The 21,659-nt window shown below is 45.9% G+C and overlaps 1 protein-coding gene across 1 annotated transcript in view; it reads right to left on the bottom strand.

The window, feature by feature from the left end:
• LOC144277889 (C-type lectin domain family 4 member G-like) overlaps window positions 1-17,079 on the bottom strand; it is a 49,313-nt gene extending 32,234 nt beyond the window's left edge. Inside the window, exon 1 of the mRNA XM_077838912.1 lies at window positions 16,986-17,079. Within this exon, the coding sequence (XP_077695038.1) occupies window positions 16,986-17,079 (94 nt within the window). The remainder of the gene's footprint in view (window positions 1-16,985) is intronic.
• Window positions 17,080-21,659: the final 4,580 nt, after the last annotated feature.

Below are 21,659 nucleotides of genomic sequence, written 5' to 3'. Positions count from 1 at the left end.
GCTGAAAACTGTTTAGCCAAGTGACTCAAGGAATATTTATGACGAATGACTCTACCCTCAGAAAGTTGGGTTGGTTCATTCACAACTTGTGCACAGAAATAAGAACTTGACTCATGTAAACAACTCTGGCTAGTGCAACCGGCTTCAGTCACCTCAGTCTCTCTTTTTTGGTTTTAGGAAGCAAGAAATGAACTAAAAGTGGCAGCTAGCAACACCTTAGTGACTCTGGCACGCTGCTATTTCAGTGATGTCATGTTAGAGCTGATGTATCATCTGGAGCTGCCTGAGGAGTTTATTTTCATTACGTTGGGCAACCTGTCATCCGCCTATGGTATGGTCACTTCCCTCTTTTCTTTCAAAGTGATAGTTTTTCATTTAAGGACAGGGGATTATCTCTCTACCTAAAAATGTTACCGCTAAACAGAGCTCTGTTTGAGTGTGTGTGTAGAAACACAAGATTAACTGCTGTTGCTAGTTCTGGCCTCCAGATCATGAGCGATCCAGCCGGAGGTGCAGGCTCTAACTTATGCCCCTGAGTGAAGTACCTGAAGGATGGGAATGAGTGGAAGATCAGGTCTAGTGGAGCTCTTCTCCACCCCACTTCCCATCTCGCCCCAGTGCCCTCTCCCCTTACTCTGGGAGTGAGTTGGGCATTGGGCACAGCTGTACACTTGTGGAGGATTCCCCCCTTCAGGGTGAATCCCCCACTGGCTTTCAATGGCTGATTTAAAGCCATTCTGCTTTGCTTACGCAGCGCCAATGGCCTCGGAACCCATAGCATCCTGCCCCACAGTGTTTCTAAGTGTGTTGTAAGAAGGCAGAGAGCAGCTGATTGTCTGTCTTCCTTCTCTTCTGGCCTTTCTCTGCAGCACTTAAGTGTATCCCTTTTGTGGGAATGATCCTGAACGTCATGATCTCCATGTTGGAGTTAGTCAAGGACAGCAGGATGAGACAAGCATTTTGTGGTGGTAAGTGCCAGCACTTCCTGTAGGTGCCCCAAATGGATATTTAGGGGGTCTTGGTACAGATTTAAGTGACTGAACCAGTTTGCAAACAGGCCCTGAACTGTGCTCCCTTCCCTGGATTGCACCAGGTGCTGCGTTCCTTGGCTCCCGTGGCACTCAGTGAAGTTGAGAATGCTCCTTACTTTGCAGGAGGTGCTGAGCATTTGTAAGTTCAGGCCCTTTGTGACTCACGCATATCGTTTAAAATAAACAGACACAAAGGCTGAAGCTTTGGAGGCTCCTGGGGGAGGAGGTGAAGGGAGCAGATTTCATTACTGTACATTTAAAAATCCCCTGTTTCCCACTCCTCCACCCATTCTCTCTCCTTAGTTTCTTCATCATCATCATCATCTCCTTTCACCCTCTTTCTCTGTCTTCTCTTCTTCTCCACTTCTCTCTTCCTTTGCTTTTCAGGTGATGCTCAGTAAGGGGTTAATCCTGGGCCCTTGAGGGAAATGGGAATTTTGCCATCCACTTCATAGAGAACAGGATTGGGCCCTAATTCGTCTTAGCAAGGACACTAGATACACCTACTTTTAGGGCAAAGTGCTCCCCACTACCTTCAAATCCCACTAAAGCCAATGGCAGTTAGGGGCACTGAACATCTTTCAGACAAACTGTAACTCAAGATGTAATCATACAGTGTTCGGGTTGAATAAACAACAACTGCAGAGGACGCGAGTCTTCAAATGATGGTAATTGAAAAAAGATGGAGAGATGTACAAAGAAAAAAGCCTTTTAAGAAACAAGAAATGGAATGGGGGAAAGAGAAATAGCTCCAAATTGATATGGGATTTCAACATCTAGTCCTGAGAGGAGCTGCCATGGAATTGGAGTAAACAATAGGCCTGGGTGTCTTCTCTGAGAAAGCAACTTCTCCTCATTATTACTATGTCCTTTTCATATTGCCTGTCTTCTCTCCTTCCGTGCAGTTCTGGAAAAATGCTCAAGGGCAGTGAATGGATATTTTACGAACTGGGAAAAGTGCTCATTCCCCAGAATGGGTGAATCACGATTCTGCAATCAAATTCTTCCCTTATATTGTCATGTCACCAGCAACTGGCTGACCTGTGAGGAGCTGGAGGTGAGAATTGCTGACTTTTTAAACCTTTAGCGGAAATTGTGATGTTACATTCTGTGTGTCTGGCACTCTTTGTGATGATGGCATTTAATGGTAGGTCCTTTTGGATGGAACAGAGTATCATGTAAAACATCGAAAACCCATATGTTTATAATGTCACCACATCATGGAAATTCGGTCTGTACCTAGTGTACATGGATTCTAGTTTTGTGTACCTAATGTGCAGATGAACCCGGGATAGTGGGCTAAATTAATTCCTGGTCTAAGTCCATTCAGCCCCAGTGCAGTTACAGCAGGGATGAGTTGGCCTAGAATGCATATTAATCTGGGGAAATATTTTACCTGCTCTAGTTGTGAGGTGCATTAGAATATAATCCTGACACCAACCCTACGAGTCCTGGTTCTTTACCAGGAAATATTGGGATAGGACCGTTCCGACAGTGGAACAAGGGAAATTGCACTCATTAGAAGTAGAAAAGGTGTGCCTATTGGAAGATATTGAATGAATTCGTAGGAACATAAATTCTGTGTCTCATCTATGCAGCTCAAGCAGGCCATCATCAAAGCCCTTGGTCCCATGATGGGCATCCTACTACACAAAAAGGAGCCACCAAATCCAATATTTAAGGAGATCTCATGGCTCCTTGAGCAATATAAGGAGGAAATTGATGTTTTTCACGTCACCAAGGTGAGGTACCACTCATTAAGGTAACTGTCTCTGTGTGTGCATGTGTGAACTGCAGGAGGAATTTGCTACCAGTGGGGTTTCCTGGTCTAGATAGTGACTTGTTAGATAATAAAGATGCACACAAGTTCTGGCTTTATACACATGGTGACCCAGGCAACAAGATTTGTAGGTAACTGCCTCTGATGAAAAGCATCCTCTGTTTCCTGGGGAGGAGGAGAAGGAGATAAAAAAACAAAACACCTGCACAACAAGATACTCCCTCCTTGTGATTTCCCAAAACATCCTGTCAACTCTGTGTCTCTCTTTTACATCCTAAGCTCCTCAGAGCAGGGGCTACCATATGTTGTCTCTGGTGGGTACCAAGCCAACTGTCAACGGTTGAAAATTAATAACAAGGAGGCTTGAGGGTCATTGTTTTGCACTGCATAACTAGATAGATATAAAATCATTGCCTGTCTGTTTCATCTACCGTTCTATGCAGTGCTGTTGTAGCCATGTTGGTCCAAGATATTGGAGCGACAAGGTGGGTGTGATAATCTAATTGAAGATATCGTCTCACTCGCCTTGTCTCTCTATTTCATCCACCCTCAGTACCACATGAGCAAGAAGTAAGGGGCCATATTCTGTCTTCAGTGGGGCTACACAGTTGTAAATGAAGTCATGAGACAGCTCTAACTTCTTGGTAGTGATATTTACTCACCGTCTATGTTGGTTGAAGCTTTCTAGTACAGAGTATGTGGTCACTTTGGGGGTTGAAATACTCATGATTTGGAGGGAACCAATGCATCATGGACTTGTTTGATAGCATCAGGGCACTACACAACTGTGTAAACATAGTAAAGTATGTAGATGGCATCCGAGACATTCTGGAAGCTTCAAGCAGCAACGGAGAAAAGTGTGTTAGATGCAGGAAGGAATTCGATTTTCACCTTTTTTTAAATCAATAACCTGGCAGAGGACATAAAATCATCACTGATAAAGTTGACAGGTGAGATAAAAATGGGGGAGTGGTAAATAATGGAGAGGACAGCTCACGGATTCAGAGTGATCTAGATCACTTAGCAAACGGGGCGCAAAGAAACAATATGCCTTTAAATATGGCTGAATGTAAATGTATGCGTCTAGGCACAAGGGATTTAGGCCAGACATACATGATGGGGGATGCTGTCCTGGGAAGCAGTGACTCTGAAAAAGATTTTGGGGGTCATGGGGCATAATCAGCTGAACATGAACTCATGCTGTGGCCAAAAAAGCTAAAGCTGGGATGCATCAAAAGGGGAATCTCAAGGAGGAGCACAGTGGTTATTTTACCTCTAAATCTGGCACTTGTCTGACGACTGTTGGAATCCTGTGTCTAGTTCTCGTGCCCACAATTCAAAAAGGGTGTTGCTAAATTGACAGAAGAGCCACAGTGAGGAAAGGATTAGAAAATATGCCTTACAGAGGGAGAATCAAGGAAGTCAATCTATTTAGTTTAATACACAGAAAGTAAAAGGGTGTGTGATGGGGTTTACCTACCCCGCATTAGTTCAGCAGGGGTTAATCATGCTTTGTGGGCTGAGGAGGTCATGCCCCCTCATCTCTGCTCGGCATGCTTCAGCTGGACCCAGATACAAAAGAGAGCCGCTCAGCTCAGGCTGGGATGGCTGCCAAAGGGAGCAGAGGCGCATTGCAGGCTCCTGCAGAGAGAGTGCCAGTGCTCCAGGATTCAGAGGCCAGCCGGACTCTGGCTGCAGCTGACCCCCAGCCACCCAATGCCAGAGATGGAGGAGAGACCCCAGAATCCCTGAGACTCCCAGCTGCGGAAGAACGGGTGGGAAGCAGCCTAGGTGGACGAAGCATTGATCCACTTGAGGTAGCAGGCTTGACTCAGCATGCTTTGGAAGGATCCCCGCTGAGTTGGTGGCAGATAGCCCTGCGCCCTGGGCTGGGACCCTGTGCAATAGGTAGGACCCAGTGGAGAAGGGCTCACCACTAGGCAACACTACCCTGCCGCAAAAGGTGGTTCTATCGACTCTGGCCACTAGGCCGCATTGCCCTGCAGCCAAGGGTGGGTCTACTGACTTTGGCCACTAGGCCGCACTGCCATCCCGAGAAGGGCAGCCCAAGTGACTCAGGCTGTTGGGCCGCGGTCCCTCACCCAAGGGCTGCTGCTGTTCTGATCCCGACCATTAGGCGATGCTGCCCTAGGAGCCCGGACTGCTGTGGTGGCTAGGGAGACTAGGCCAGTTGGGCCACTCCAGATCTACTTCAATTCCTCCTCAACCTGATACCACCCTGACGGGGTGGACCTATCCTGTGACAGGGTGACTTAATTACAGTCTATAATATCTTACATGAGGGACTCCTATTATCTAATGGGCCCTTCCGTCTAGCAGAGAAAGGTGTCACTTGATCCAATGGCTAGAAACTGAAGCTAGACACTTTCAGACTGGAAATACGGTGTACATTTTTAATGGTGAGATAATTAACCATTAGAGCCATTTCCCAAGGGCCGAGGCGGATTCTGATGATTTTTCAATCAGGATTGGTATGTTTTTCTCAAAGCTCTGCTCTGGGAATTATTCTGGGCAAGGTCTATGGCCTGTGTCATACCGACCGGAGGTCAGACTAGGTGATGGCAAGAATCCGGTCTGGCCTTGGAATCTAGGAATCCCCTGAATCTGCTTCAGTCACTACATATGGCTCCTTTGTGTGCCCACCATCTGACTTTTGCCCTCTGTTGCAGAGTCTGAGCCAGCTCTTGGAGGTCTCTGTTGAATATAAGATCCCTCTACCTAAAGGGAAGTTTCAAGCCATCTGCAGTGCTCTGCACAACCAGGTGAGGGGTGGTTTTGCTTGGATCCCTTCAGCTTAGGCACAGCAGATCTGAAGCATATTAACACTAAAAAATCAATGGAATGATCGTGCAGAGCCTGGGGACCTCCTTATGCCTTACTGATTTCTGCAGGCTCAAGAGTAAGCAGGGAGCGGTCTCATTTTCTTAGCTACTATCCAGCTCAGTTTGTAAAGCGATTGCACCATAAGCCGATTACCAGGGGGAGTCAGAGTTGTAAAGTAAAAACTGTGGCTGTGTCTTGATTAGGTCAGCTCTGCTGCTCAAAACACTTTAGCTTCTCTTATCTAATGTATTGGTCATTGTCTTTGAGTCTTGCTGTGCATGCAGGACCATCTCCCTGGGGTTCAGACCTCTAGTTGGACAAGCAGGAAGTGGAAGCTTAGAAATGAATTGAACATTTTTCTTTTCCCTTGCTTCTGATTAGTTTTTCTTTCACCATTTCCCTTCTTCCCACAGATCTGTTCTCCAGCTAAGCAGCTCAGCATAGAAAACCACAAAGATCTGTTCCATTGTGTACTTCTGCTAGGTAAGGGGAAGAGACTCTGAGTTACACAGTGGTTTCTTTGTAACTTCCTTACCTTTGTGAGGTACGGTAAGAAGAAGAGTTCTGCAGACAGTGAGGATGTGATTTCTTCCCTTGCAGCCCGTTCTTCTCCTGATGATCTGCTAGCATTTCTACACGAGCAGCTGGAGATTGAGCATGAGGCCGTTCGTGTGGCGTCTTTAGATTTCCTGAGAGCTATTGTGGGTGCTGACTGTAAGTAACACAGGAGCAACTGTGCCAGCTGCCCTCTTGGCCGACATGCTGAGGGTTGAGTTGAGGACATCCAGAGCTAAAAGCTTGAGCTACTAGAGATTGAGCTAAAGAACCAAGGCTTTGTAGGCACGGCAGGGCTGCAGCAGACTCATCACCTCTGCAACTGGGACACAGAGGCTCTAGAACACACAGTCACCAGTGGTTTGGAGATCCCCTAAGGGACCAAATGCTGCCCTAAGTTACTCCCATATGGCCACACAGAAATCAACAGGTTCAACTAAGTGCTGAATGTAGCCCAAGATATTTGTCAAGGTCTTTTTCAACTTCAAATACAGAAGTTAACTTGGGGCTAATGCATGTTAACAATAATCAGATAAAAATAGAATAATACTCCTGACTCAAGAATCCTAAGTATTATCTAGACTAGATTCTGAGTTCTGTTATGCCGGTGTAAACACAGATTAACTTCAGTCACCTCAGTCTATCAAACTCCTTTATAATATTTCCATCATGGTAGTAGGATGATGGCACTATTTAGAGAAATGGAATTACTTTAGATTTACACTGGTGCAACTGAGACCAGAATCTGGTCCTATGTCTTCCCCACTGATTCTGTAGAGGAGAGAAGCTTGATACTATTCTTAACTAGGGCCCTTTGAAATCCAGGATTAATTCCAATGTGGAAAGTGAGTGTGTGTGGAACAAAGAAGCACAGTACACCTCTCCTTATCTTTCAGTGCCTGAGACAAGAGTTAAAAAGCTTCTGATTGTGAAGGCAGTGAAATCTACTCTCAGTGATCAGAATGCTACGGTAAGATTGTGTGTGGAACAGTGAACTATTTCAACTTTTTCAGTGTTATGGGATGAATGGATATCTGGGTGGAGCTTTCATTCCGATCCAGATGAGAGACTGCAGAATAGAGAAGGCATGTCATTCTCCTACCGGTGTTAAATGTATCCATGTTTCTAATCCAAGGAGACAAAATCAAAAGCATAAGGACTCTCATATCATATCCTAGCTCCTATTTCCGGCAGAAGGGCTAACAAGAAGTGCTGTGTGTAATCTCTACCCTTGCAGGTGAGGAAGGCAGCTCTTCATTTCATCAGGACGCTGCTCAGTTCAGGAAGTGTGGAGAATTGTGCAGCATGGGATCTGGTAGCATATGTTTTCAGCGAGTTCAGTGTGTCCACCAGCAAACTGGTAAGGAGAGTTCTTAACACTTAGGACTCGGTCCTACCATTCTTGCATGCTGATTGCTCCCTTTGACTTCAGTGGGAGTTTTGACTCCAGGACAGCTGGACTGAATGAATAGAGCCAGAATCGGATCCGTTATATTGGTGTAAAGTCAAGGTAACTCCACTGACTTGAGTGGTGTTACTCTGGATTTATACTAGTGTAACAGAGACCAGAATCTCACACTGGGTATTTCCATCTAACAGAGTTATCTATGCTGCTCCAACCTCTGATGAGTCATTGAACATTCAGAAAACACCATTTTTCAGTGAAATATTCCTGTACAAGGAAGCACATCTTTTTGTTTTAAATGGACTCTCCAAAAAACAGAACGATGCCCCGTTCTGTGGCTGTCAAAGCAGACCTAAACTATCAGCAAAACACTCAGGTTATGCAGGTTGCATAAAAATATCTTCAATCCGTATTTCTATCCATGGACACAGCCCCGGGCCCCAGACACTTTGTGCTCCATGACTGAATCCATGATATGTATGAACATAAACAGTTCAACTTGACAGTAAGTTGTTGAAGATCTTAGCTCTGCCTGGCCCCTTTTCGACAACGTTGGAGCTTGTGGCAATACACACTCACACATATATCTTAAAGAAGGCTGCTTTTTCTCATCAGGCCAGTTTTGGTCTCCTTTAAACTGAAATCAGTAGAGAATTAGGCCCATTGATAGAATCACACTCACTACACACAGAATGACCAAGCTGGTTGGGGCATCAGAACAAAGAGATTGGATCCCCCTGGTTCTGCAAATTTATTTCCCCTGGGCAGAATCGGAATGGTTTTCCTCAGAGATCAAAAGATGAAACAGTTTTTCAAATTTTAAAAAATTGAACACTGTTGGGGGAACTCTTTTGTGTTCAGTGAATCATTCCCTTCATTTTAGGGTTTTCCTAAGCCTGGGATCTGACCCACCAGTTCGGAGTTTCTATTATTCTCTTCCCTTCAGACGTTTGTGCACTTCCAGTGCAGTATAAAAGCAGGCATAGGTCAGTGCTCAAGATGGCTTTGTAAGAGAAGGACACTGGTTCTATTGCCAGTGTCTTACTACTAGCGAATAAGTTCTATGTAGCTATCTCACAGCAGTGTACAACACTTCTCACCCAGGATGTTGAGGAAGAAAGCACGATCCAAACCCTGTGCATTGACATCCTGCAATGTCTGGACACCTCAGTCAATGGAATGACCCAAGTAAGTGACCTCTTGCTACTGCTTCTTGAAATAGGGACGTTCTTCCTTACGTTCCTTGTACCCCTCCACAAGGAAGCCTTCTGCACAGTCAGCATAATGGAGGATCAGCATGTCAGATTCAAGTCAGGGATGATGTGACCCCTTCATCATGGAGTAAGCGGTTCACAGTAGAAAAAAGATATAAAGCAACTTAACTGGAAGGAATCATGTTGCAGAGATCGTCTCTTAATTCTTTCCACTGTCTGAGTGCAACTTCCCCTTAGATCCCCCATGAATACTTCTGAAATGTAGAGTTGGTGATCCTAGATTTGAAGAGATATTGGGGCTGGGACTGTGCCTTATATAGGTCTGTCAAGTTCTGGGTAAGCTTATGGTACTATCTAAATATCTCCATAATGCTCTAATGCTGGGAAAGAGGCTTCATCTCTGGGTGAGAGCCCAATTGCTCACTGTTAGGGGGCTTATTCCTTCACCCACTCACTTCCCTGGTCCTTCTCTCATGAACAGAGAGCAACAATACCCGAAGTCCAAAGGTGCAAACAATTCGATGTTTATTGGGGTGAACTTCCAGCAAGCATGATTCCAGTTTCCTTCCTTAGTATCCTCCTTCCCAGCTCTGACACCACAGAGCCTTACACCTGTGTCCCTGTTCCCATTCCTGCCCTTAGCCAAACATGATTCCAATTTCCTTACCCCCATTCCCTGTTCCCATTTCCCCCACCCCCCTACTTCCTGATTGACTGCAGACTATATAGTAAAACTTGACTTCTGCTTTGCTATACCTTAACCAATCATGTTCCTGAAATTTAACTAACCAATCCTAACATATTGTAACATGATTATGTAATCAATTATATCCCACCACCTTAATTAGTTTACAGCCAGCAAAATTAATTATACAGCAGACAGGAACAATCACAGAACCAAACAGAGATTATACAGACAAACAATAGCAAAGTGGGAACTATAATGGGGGGAGGGATAGCTCAGTGGTTTGAGCATTGGCCTGCTAAACCCAGGGTTGTGAGTTCAATCCTTGAGGGGGCCATTTAGGGATCTGGGCCAAAAATTGGGGATTGGTCCTGCTTTGAGCAGGGGGTTGGACTAGATGACCTCCTGAGGTCTCTTCCAACCCTGATATTCTATGATTCTATGATAATGACAAGACAATACAGAAGTGAGGATTTCACATCCCAGTATTGGTAAGTGAGTTCTTGCCAGACAGGAAGCTATCAAACTAAGTTTCCTTTTACATCTTCTAGGCCCTTCCCTTTCTCTGGAGGTGATAGGCACTATCAGGACAGGATTGTATTCCTAACAGCCCAATAGCACCTGATTTCAGTGTGACTAGTTTGGAATGTGAGGATGTGACTGTTCGCTTCCTAGCTTATGGCTGCCTCTGCTGCTTAGCCAAAGGCCTTAGCGTAAGAAGAGGGCCTCAGACTGTCACAGTAAGAGAAAAAAGAAAAGGAGTACTTGTGGCACCTTAGAGACTAACCAATTTATTTGAGCATAAGCTTTCGTGAGCTACAGCTCACTTCATCGGATGCATACTGTGGAAACTGCAGAAGACATTATATATACACAGAAGAAAAGGAGTACTTGTGGCACCTTAGAGACTAACCAATTTATTTGAGCATGAGCTTTCGTGAGCTACAGCTCACTTCATCAGATACATACCGTGGAAACTGCAGCAGACTTTATATATACACAGAGAATATGAAACAATACCTCCTCCCACCCCACTGTCCTGCTGGTAATAGCTTATCTAAAGTAATCGTCAGGTTAGGCCATTTCCAGCACAAATCCAGGTTTTCTCACCCTCCACCCCCCCACACAAATTCACTCTCCTGCTGGTGATAGCCCATCCAAAGTGACAACTCTTTACACAATGTGCATGATAATGAAGTTAGGCCATTTCCTGCACAAATCCAGGTTCTCTCACTCCCTCACCCCCCTCCAAAAACCCACCCCCATACACACACAGACTCACTCTCCTGCTGGTAATAGCTCGTCCAAACTGACCACTCTCCAAGTTTAAATCCAAGTTAAACCACAACATCGGGGGGGGGGGGGGAGGAAAAAACAAGAGGAAATAGGCTACCTTGCATAATGACTTAGCCACTCCCAGTCTCTATTTAAGCCTAAATTAATAGTATCCAATTTGCAAATGAATTCCAATTCAGCAGTTTCTCGCTGGAGTCTGGATTTGAAGTTTTTTTGTTTTAAGATAGCGACCTTCATGTCTGTGATTGCGTGACCAGAGAGATTGAAGTGTTCTCCGACTGGTTTATGAGAGAAGGCTCTTACACCAGCAGACAGTGATTTTGATTCTTTCTTTTATACCTCTATAACTAGCCAAGTGATAAGAATACACCTAAATTCTTAAAGTACAGGCCTTTGCAGACAGGCCTGAATATCTATATCCTAACACTCACCAAACAAGATAGTGTGTTTAAAAGACAGAGTGAGGGGGCACCAGACAGGTAGAGTGAGCTAATGGGGAGAGAGAGATGAGGTGATAGGTTAGGGAAGGGTCCGTGATGAATCGAAGGAGAAGCTACATGACAGGGAGGGATTCAGACAGCAGGATACTGGAGGTGGGGGGGGAAATAGCTCCGTACTGAACAGTCTCGCTCTTCTCTGCAGGTGTTATGGCCAAGGCTGCTGGAGTATGTGGTGCCAGCTCAGTACACGGGTACTTTGAAGCCTCTTTGCAGATGCCTGAGGGAACTGGCTGAGAAAAAGCAGCAGGAAGGAGAAGCAGCTGCTTGCCTCGACTACAGTGGACGAGGTTTATAAGAGAAACTCTTTCATTTCTTCTCTCCAGGCACTATGAAATGAACAGGTTCAGTCTGCTCCAGTTCTCTCATCTGCAATCAGGAGGCTAAAATTAATGAGGGATGGTCTTGGGATTACAACCCGGCCATGGGAGGGACCTAGGAAATGTGGGTTCTGTTCCCAGCTCGCCACCAAAATTCGGATGTGACCTTGGGGAAATCACTTGATCTTTCTCTCTCAGCTTCCCCACTTGTGAAATGAAGGAGTAATTCATGCCAACCTCACAGAGGTGCTATGAGGTGGAATTCATACATGTTTGTAGAGCATTCTGAGATGCTCAGACTGAAAGCACTATGGAAATGCAAAATATTATCAGCTGTATTCAACATTGGTGGGCATGTTGGACATGGATAGGTGAAGAACATCAGCAGGACTCTCTGCAAAGCCTGGCATAATTAACGCTATTCTGTTTCTTTCCCTAGTGCAACTCCCTACACCCCAGGGGCTGCTGGCACGACTCCTGGTGAGTAGACCATGAGAATAGGTTTTCTGTGGAATGGGACAGTTAACTATACAAATTGGTTTTGTAGCTAGATGCTTGACTTAGGCTGAGGGATGTGTATGACTGGGTCTCTCTCTCTCCTCGGCCTCTCCTGAGACACACTGTCCTGCATCCTCCTACTAGCTCGAATGCTTTCTTCTTCAGGAAGGCACTGCAGTAGAAGCAACAACTCTCTTGGATTGTCTCCACAATGAGAGTCTCTGAACTATTCCCTCCCTCAGGAACAAACTGGTATTGTGCTGACAAAACTTAGCCTGTTCTTTCTCTCTCATTGACAGGTAGTAGCCTCATCCCCTTATGAAAGAGAAGGACACGGATGTGCTGCCTTGCAGTTACTAAAGGCCCTGCACCAAACTGTCCATGCAGCAGTGGGTGAGATGTGGGTAGTAAAGATCCCATCTCTGCTGCAGTACATTGAAGGTAAAGTGTTAGTTAGGAGGAGTGTGGTCCATGGAGAATAGAAGGGAAGCCAGAAAATGCAGCTTCGTATTGACGTGTGTTGTGCCATTCCTGTTGCAGTACGTGGGAACAGTGGGGAATTGAAATGGGGCTTCTAGGCCCACACTTTTCCTTCCTCTGGATAACTGTGAACCACTGAGGCCAATTCAAACAGGGCAGAATCAGACCAGGAAGGTTTCAGCTGAATGGAAATGTCACAGCACTTTCCCCCACACCTTTGCAAGGTTATTTTTTGGGAAGGTCAATATGCATGAAGCTGGAGGTTAGTGAAAGATTTTGGGGTTACATATAGTCTGATTTTGCAAACGGACTTTTTCTGAAAATTAAACCCCACGTTTACTTTCAAGGGGGATTCAATTAAAAAACCCAGAGTTTGTCTTTCTGTAAGGAAACCTGCACCATAAAAGCTAGGTTGGCCAAGTGGGTGCCCTAGGGAGAATCTAGGTATTGTGGGCCTAATAATGTCTTTCACCAATTTTACAGTGGTATGACTCTATTGACCTCCATGGAGAAAATCCTTCAGTCAGCGCAGGCTGTGTCTACACGATGGCGTTATGCCAGCAGAGCTCCAGTGACGTAGCTGCGCCTGTCTAGTCTCTGTGGAGCAGGACAGACCCTAAGTGCAGCACAAGCCCGCTATGTTTCTCATGAACATCGAACCCCCCCATGGACAAGCGGGTTTGATATTTCAAAAAAGATTTTAAAAAATGAGCTGTATCTTCCCTCCTGGCTGCGGCTGTACAGAGTCCCCAGCACTACACTGTGCTGACATTAAAGAAGGCTAGGTTAGAGCTGGACACTCAGAAACAGGGCCAGATTCTCAGCTGATGTAAATCAGTATAATTCCATTGACTTCAGTGAAGCTACACGATTTACATCCAGTTCGGATCTAGTCCAGAATCTCTGATTCTGCAGGAAAAGTTTGTATTCCTACTAAACCCAGTCTTCTGATGTGCTGAAGAGTTTTGTGAGGTGCTCAGCACCCTCAGCTCCCATTCAAGTCAAGAGGAATTGGGAGTGCTCAGCATCTCACTCCTGGTGGGTTGACGGACCCTGAATAAAAATGCCAGCAGGGTACGTAACATCTGACGAAGTGAGCTGTAGCTCACGAAAGCTTACGCTCAAATAAATTTCTTAGTCTCTAAGGTGCCACAAGTCCTCCTTTTCTTTTTGCGGATACAGGCTGAGACGGCTGCTACTCTGAAACAGGACATTTTCTGTTGGTCCAACAAAGAACGTTGGCGCAGGTCCCTGTGACGGCGCAACGACTCACCCCTGCAGCGCCTCCTGCTGGCCATCTGGGAATTAGCTCTTTCCAGCACAGAGCACCCTCTGCAGGCCCATGTCCCTCTCAGACCCCGGTGCCCTTTTTACCCAGGGTGCTGTGCCCTGGCAGTACCCCCTCAGTCTCTATGGGTCTCCCTTCTCTGGGGAACGCCCAACCCTCTAATCCCCACCTTGCCTCAGTCTGGACCCCTGCACCTTGGGACAGATTGCAGTATAAGAGCCAGTCACCACAGGCAAGGGGGTTTGGGTCTGCTGCCTTTCCCTGCAACCCAGTACCCCTATGGGCCTTGGACCAGGCCCGATAGCCTGGGGAGTTGCCACCCTAGAGCTTCCCTGCTCCTCTGGCCTTTCCCCAGCCCAGCCCAGCCCAGCCCAGCCTCATTCCCAGTACCCTTTCTGCAGGCAGGCCCTACTCCCTTCAAAACTAGAGAGAAAGACTTTCTCCTACTGGCCCACGGCCCTCTTATAAGGGCCAGCTGGGCCCTGATTACCCTGGCTACAGCTGTGGCTGCTTTCCCCGTCAGCCCAGCTCTTGTTAATCCCTTTCATAGATTCATAGATATCAAGGTCAGAAGGGACCATTATAATCATCTAGTCTGACCTCCTGTACAACATAGACCACAGAATCTCACCCACCCACTCCTGCGAAAAACCTCTCATCTCTTTCCCTCCTACAGCCCTCGCCCAGGGCTGTTTTAAGCCCCTCAGGACAGGAGTGGGGTGACTCTCCCAGAACCCAATAGGTACAGTCCCATTTCGCCTTGAAAGCCCAGGTATGTTACAGCTTGGCAGACCAGGAGTTTTAGAAGGACTGATTGGAAAGGAGATACCTGGGATGACTCTTCTTGCTAATCTAGGTGACACTGTTGTTTTTCCTCCTGCTTTATAGGAAACACAGAGAATTCCCTGGACCATGCACGGTGGGAGCATATGCTGCTTCAGGTAGAGGATGGCTTTCAGATGTATTGTCACAGTCCTCTCTTCCCCCTCCAAATATATCAGCTGGGAAAAAAATTAATGATAAATTATTCATTATAAGCAGAGCTGGTCAAACCATTTCATTTGCAACTTTTGTTCAATTAAAAATGGCCTTTTTATTTTCATGGGACATTTTCAAATTTTTCAGGGTTCTTTTTTTTTTTTTAAACACACACACAAAAAAACCCCAGAACAAAATAACCCCAACCCAAATAGAAAATGTTTAGTTTTTTGAAACTGAAGCTGATTTTTTTTTCCAGTTGCTTTGCTGTTTGTCTCCTTCCCCCTTCCCCCACACCCCCTCCCCCGCTTTTCAATCACAAAGTGGAAGAGGGGGAAAAAAGCACGGGGATGAGGGATAAAGGGAAGGAAATGGGGAAAACAAAGAATTGAATAATGGTCATCTTTGATTTTGAAAAGCAAAATATTTTTGTGTTTTCACTTTTCATTTGTATGTTGAAAAATCAAGAAAACAAAAAATCCCACTTGTTTTGTGAAATGGCCTTACTATTGTTCAACCAGCTCTAGTTATAAATCCCTCTGTATTACCCCTGGGAACAACACAAAACTTAACCAGAAACCCAGCATGCTAATGGTGCTAATGCATCACTGGGGGACGTCTAAAGGATTTTTTTTTCTATTTGCCACTCAAAAGAAAACTTGCTCTGAGAAACCCAAAAAGGAAAAGAGACAAGACAAGGTTTGGTGTCTGTATCTCATGGAGAAGCCTTTGTGGTCAGAAAGAGCTCTTTACAGCCTCATGTAAATCCAGACAAGGAAGATTTTTATGGCGAGGGCTGAAAATGAAAGGAAAGGACCTAGTGACAAAGAAGCCCCAGAAGGTTTGGAGTTCCATTTGGGGTTGGATTACACTCTAGAATTTCCCATTCCAGATCCAGCCTCATTTGAAATTCTTTGGGCTCCAAAATCAACTAAGATTAGGTTCTCTTGTGAGGTTTCTGATATTTCCTGGCTGCTGTTCAAAAGTCGGGCCTGAAACAGCAAAGTGCTGAGAGTTACTAACCTCTGGCTGACTTCAATGGGAGTTGAGGGTGTGACCCCGGGTCCTTTGTGTACCCACTGGCAGAGGCCACAGGAGTGCATAGGGTTCCCAGGATTCCCTGGATCTGATCTCTATATCATCAAAGGGTGTCATGTAAAGCCTTTCCTGGATGCCTGTGCCACACTGCATAATCCTCATAATCATTGCACAGTGACTGGATGGATAATATCTAAGGCGTTATGGTTGTCTACTGAAATTGATGCTTTGAAGGTCTGTGCGTTGGGGATGGTCACCAGAAGGTGATAAAGAAGTTTCTTTCAGGCAGAAGATGCTTAGCTGCTTGAATGGCTGTATGTCGACTGAGTAATTATTCACAGTGGATGCTAATCAATAGAGCAAAATTCTAATCAAGTGATTGCAAAGTCTCCAGAGGAGATTCGAGACAAGAAAAACAAACAAACAATAGGGGGTACCCTGTTTATAAGCGGACAATGGATGCTTGGAACTCTATCTGGAGGTCCAGAGGTATCCTGCACCAGGTATCCTTCACCTATTGGACAAATTGCCAGCTGGCTTGTCTTATGAATAGAGGATCACATTTGGTCTGGGTGTTTCCTGCTGGGAGAGAGATTTGGGGGAGCTATCCCTTGTGAGACAGGGGACTGTTTGGTTCTTTAAGTTGAAGCTCTAGAAGTGTGTTAGGATTTTATTTTTATGTAACCATTTGTTTACATTAATTTTTCTTGCTGCTTCTCAAATCTCTGATCTTGGTGAATTAAACTCTACTTCTTTTCACTGTCAATGTATCGAAGTGTGTGAAATGGAGCGGTGATGCTGAGGTGAAACTGGTAAGGTGGTGTGTAGCAAACCTCTGAATTCTGTGAGTGTCCAGTGGAACAGGGGCTGGACATTCTGGGGATGTCCAGAGGGCGAGCGGTTGGAGTGTACTGATTGCTTATCTGTGGAAGGACAGTGGATCCTGGACGGGGTGAGAAGGGTGTGCTTGTGTTTCCTGTGACTGGCAGAGTCAGGAGCTGACACTTGGCAGGTACAGAGAAGGCTTCCTCATGCTAAGGGCAGGTGGTAGTGAGGTCCCTCACAACCCTGGGTACCTCGGGAGGTGTCATAAAGGGTCCAGAGCACTTCAGAGAAGGTGCCTGGTTCTTCGTAGTCCAGGGCCCTTTGTTCAAAGTTGACTAGAGCCATCGTCCATCCACTGGAAAATCACTCCTCGATGGTCAGACGTTTTGGCTCCATCTCATTCTCCAATTCACTGTCCATCTGGGTTTGGGGACTGAGAGGAATCCTCAGGCAAAGGTTCAAGAACAAGAGGCAGAGGAAGTCTGGGTTGTCAATGTTTATAGTTCTCAATAGGGAAATAATCTTCCCAGGACACCTGAATATTGGAAAGTGTACAACAGAACAAGGAAGCAAAAACCAACCAACCAAACAAAACCCCAAACCCCACAACAGCCCCCACATTCTTGCAATTAACCATCTGCTTTAACTCTGGTTTTACACGCAGTTCCTAAGAACATCTCTGGAGATGATAGACGACAGTGCCTGGAGCAGCCAGATATCCCTTGAGTTGAGCTGGCAGATGGCCGGCTATGCCAGCCCCTCCAAAGAGAAGGTTTGTTCTCTGTTAAGGTTTAGTTTCTAGTTACTTTCCCCTGAAATTCTGATTGGAGGGCTGCATAAGGCTTCTCTCAAGGTTTCATTATTTGATATTTTATTCTGCGTCTAAAATTTGTTTGTACTTATTCCCTGCTCTCTTGCCCCCCTGCCCTTCCAATATTTGCTTGGACAGGCTGCTTGTCTGTCCTGCATTGTTGGTTCTCTGGCTGGGCTAGACGATGGGATGTTTCTGTAGCATGGGTGCTTGGACTTGGCTGTCTTGTTCCTTCCTGAGTGTTGCTGAGCTGGGTCTGTACTGACAGGCACGTTGTGTTGCTGATATCCCAGGGCTGGTCTCTTTCTTTCAGAGTTTCCTGTATAAGGCTCTAGGAACGTCCTTAGCAGCTTGTCAGGACCTGGTCCATGTTAAATCACAGATTCATACACTTCTGACGACAGCAGATTATATGGAAGCCCCTGAGAGACAGGTGAGGCCTCTGTCCCTCTCCCCATTTTACCAAGTAATCCCTGAATGCTCCCTGTGGGGCTCAGCTCCGAGTTGGCCTGGGACAGATGCCATTTTGCTTCCTATCCTCTTGATTGCTATTTCACTCAGCGCCCGCTCCCCATGTGTCTCAGGCCTGATTGGCACTTTACACCACTTTGGGTGAAAGGAATGGACTCGTGGGCTCTATCAGACACCTGGTTCGATCTTAACCTGTATTTCTCTTGGGTGACAGGGAGTCGTCTCCATCCTCGCAGTCTGTGCTGCGAGCCACTTGGACCTCACCTTGAAGGCACTTCAGGAGTTTGGGGCTGCAATGAGCCAGGTTAAGATTTCTGGGTTCGTCAGCCGCCTGAAGGTAAAGGAGCCAGGGGGTTCTCTCAGACTTCCTCTCCCTCTGAAGCAGGGGCAGCAGCCCCGCGGTAGTGTCTGCTCCGGTCAGCTAGCATTGTCCCCCAATGTCTGCGTTCTACGTGATGCCGGCCGTTAAGCAAACAGGAGCACAATGTGGAGCTGGGGTTCTCTCAAATGATTTTTACCTTCTGATGTCTCATGGCTTGAGCGCCCCTCCCATGCACAATGTGTGGGAACTACATCAGTTGCTTGCATGGAAAAGCATTGAAGGTATTTTTAACTGTTTTTTATCCCAGGTTAGTAGCTGGAAATGAGGAGGTGTTGCAAGCAACATGTGGCTTACCAACCCGCTTTAGGTAGACCACCAGTGGTCTACGGATGACAATTAGGGAACCTCTGATTTAGAACAGTGGTTCTCAACCTTTCCAGATTAGTGTCCCCCTTTCAGGAGTCTGATTTGTCTTGTGTCCCCCAAATTTCACCTCACTTAAAAACTACTTGCTTACAAAATTAGGCATAAAATTATAAAAGTGTCCTAGCACATTATTCCTGAAAAAAAGACTGCTTATTTTCCCATTTTTGCCCTAGAATTAGAAAATACATCAACTGGAATCTAAATATTGTACCTGCATTTCAGCGGGCAGTATATAGAGTAGTCTAAAGAAGCCATTGTATGAAATTTGAGTTAGTAACTTTGCAAGTGCTTTCTTTGTCATCTGCTGTAAAACTAGGCAAATATCTAGATGAGTTGATATACCCCCTGGAAGACCCCTGCAGACCCTCAGGGGTACAGAAGTCCCCCTGGTTGAACACCACTGATCTAGAGGATAGAGCAGGAGACTAGGCCTCTGGGCTCCCATTGCTGGCTCTGCCATTTACTCACTGTGCAGCCTTAGGCAAGACATTTAGCGCCTGATCTTGTACCCACCAGTGTCAATGACTAAGCTCCCATGTACTCCACTGCTGTCGGTTCAGCCTTTTCGGCTCTCTGGGTCAGAGTTACCCAGTGGGAATGATGGCGATGGGGCGGCGAGTTCTATGGGCTCATGGTGCCCGGGCTCCAGCAGTATTCAAGGCTCGGGGGCCCGGCTCCACCAATGTTTGATTCATTCCAAGGCCAAATGAATCAGAAGAACTTGTCTCTAGTAATGTTTCCGATTGTCTAGGATTACCACCATGGGACAAGAGGCAAGACTCGCCACACCCTGATGCTGACATACAGCAACGTGGCTGTCCATGCTCCAAAAGAGCAGCTTCTCTCCCGAGTAGAGGCAGACATCACAGGGAACGTCCTTCACCATTACAGAATCAGTTGTCAGGTAAGAGCTTTTGCGTGACAACTGTGAGGAGCATTACCCTGAAGTTATAGCATTGCCTCTGAGCTTATAGAGAGAGGGCTTGTATTTTCTAAAACTCTCCTTTGAGCAATAATTTGTCACATGTCTCAAATTTAAAACTGTAATGGATGGAGCGTGAGCTGTCACATGTTGTATCACTTTTGTTGCTCTTCTTTGTATTTTCTCTAGTTTTTCTATATTCTTCTGAAATTCTGTCGAGCACAGCTGCACAGTAATTCAGATGCAGTCACACTCAGGCTATTCAGAATAACACTCTAACTCCCCTAATATGTATGTGTATCTAGCTCTATCTTTTGCTAGCCAAGAGAGAATGGTGCTAATTTGTATTTATTTCTTTGCTGTCACTCTGTTTCTTGGACTCACTACTTCCCTTCCCTCTTCTCTGTCGTCTTGTTTGTCTGTGTGCTCGTTATTTCTGTTCCCTAGATGTCTGACTGCTGGTACTGACTCTCCTCTCAGTGCAACCTCGCCACGTCACTTTGCCATTCAATTCTGCCCTGTCTAAGTGAGAATCTCATTTAGCCTTTGTCAAAAAAGTTGATATCCTCCAGAAGTTCACAAATGCAAATATTCCATAGGATGGCCCCTGATCTTGACCTCTGCAAAACACCCCCTCTGGATACATTTCCTGCCTTTTGGAAGATTTAACAATCATGATTTCTCTCTGCTCCATATTCACCAGCCAGGCCATTTTGAGGATGTGTGTTATGTGGGACTATAGACATTGCTAATAGCTGTTTTGCATTTTGTTTTTCAGGTGCTGGGCATCGCTCTTACAAACAAGGTAAATTCTAAATAATCTGCCCTCAGCTCTTGCCTTTTCTATCCACAAGTTGCTTGTTTAAATTGCACAGAGCTTGATTTCCTTGCTACATCAAGCAGAAGTCCTGGCTGCTCTGGTGTAAGTGGCCCTGGATTTCTTTCATGAACCTGGGTTTTCTCTTCTTCTGAGGTGGGTGCAGAGCCAGGGTCCTCTGCCTTCTGGGGTCTGTGGACACCTCTCTCCTCTCCTGTGGCTAGATTTAATTCCTGATCTTTATCTTCTGGACTCTGGTTCTTCTCTCCGTTTCTCATCCACATCCTCTTGTTTCTCCTTCTGGATTATGTAGGACATGCACCTAAAATTAACCCTCATCCAGAATGTCACGGAGATTAGCTGTGCCATTTTGGAGACCAGAGACTCCCAGGAGTTCGAATTCTCTTACAAACTGGAGCTCCTTGGCTACATGCTGGTGAGTGATGAGGAGCTTTGAGGACTGAAGTACAATGGAGTTTGTTGTAATGTCATCAGACTGGGTTTCCAGGTAGATGTTGTTTTATCCATTGGCTGTGACTGTACCACTGCAGTCTCATGAGCTACCTGCACGGCACCCAGAATGCTGCTGGGTCCACTCTGAGCTTGGCAGGGATGCCGACCTATTGTGGGCTGTAAGTGGCAGGAATGGCTTGTGTCTGGGGAGTTATCTTTCTGTCCTCCGTATAGCCTGCAGATGGCCCTACAGTCCATTTCTGAGGCAGAGAGCCTGCCGAGCACGGTGTCTGTTTATTACAGACCTGGCATATGGCCCTGTTTCAGGGTGTGAGAGGAAAGCCTCTCTGCCTTTCAAATCCATTTCCCATTTTTTTTAATTTCCCTATTCGTGCATTTCAGGACTTCATTAAAAAGGAACCACTGGATTCCCTGGCATCTCCAGTTCGCTACAAGGCAATTCTTGCCATTAGACATCTGAGGTAGGCTATTTTCTGCCATATTTCCTGGCCCTGTGACATCGTCTTTGTTAGTTCATGAGTGCCAGGTTGGGAGCAGTTTGATGCCTGCCGGGTTTGGCTCACATGATGCTCACCAGCAGAACTTTAGTTCTTGAGGGTTTGAATGTGTCCATTTGGAGGTTTGTGCTTGAAAGACACAAACTTGGAGGTCGTGGGGCATGCAGTCCAATGCAGGAGAGTTC

Source organism: Eretmochelys imbricata, chromosome 20 (genome assembly GCF_965152235.1).
Source record: "Eretmochelys imbricata isolate rEreImb1 chromosome 20, rEreImb1.hap1, whole genome shotgun sequence".
Classification (NCBI taxonomy): Eukaryota; Metazoa; Chordata; order Testudines; family Cheloniidae; genus Eretmochelys; species Eretmochelys imbricata.
The sequence above is the reverse complement of the archived record's forward strand: the minus strand, read 5'-3'. Positions and strand labels throughout refer to the sequence as shown.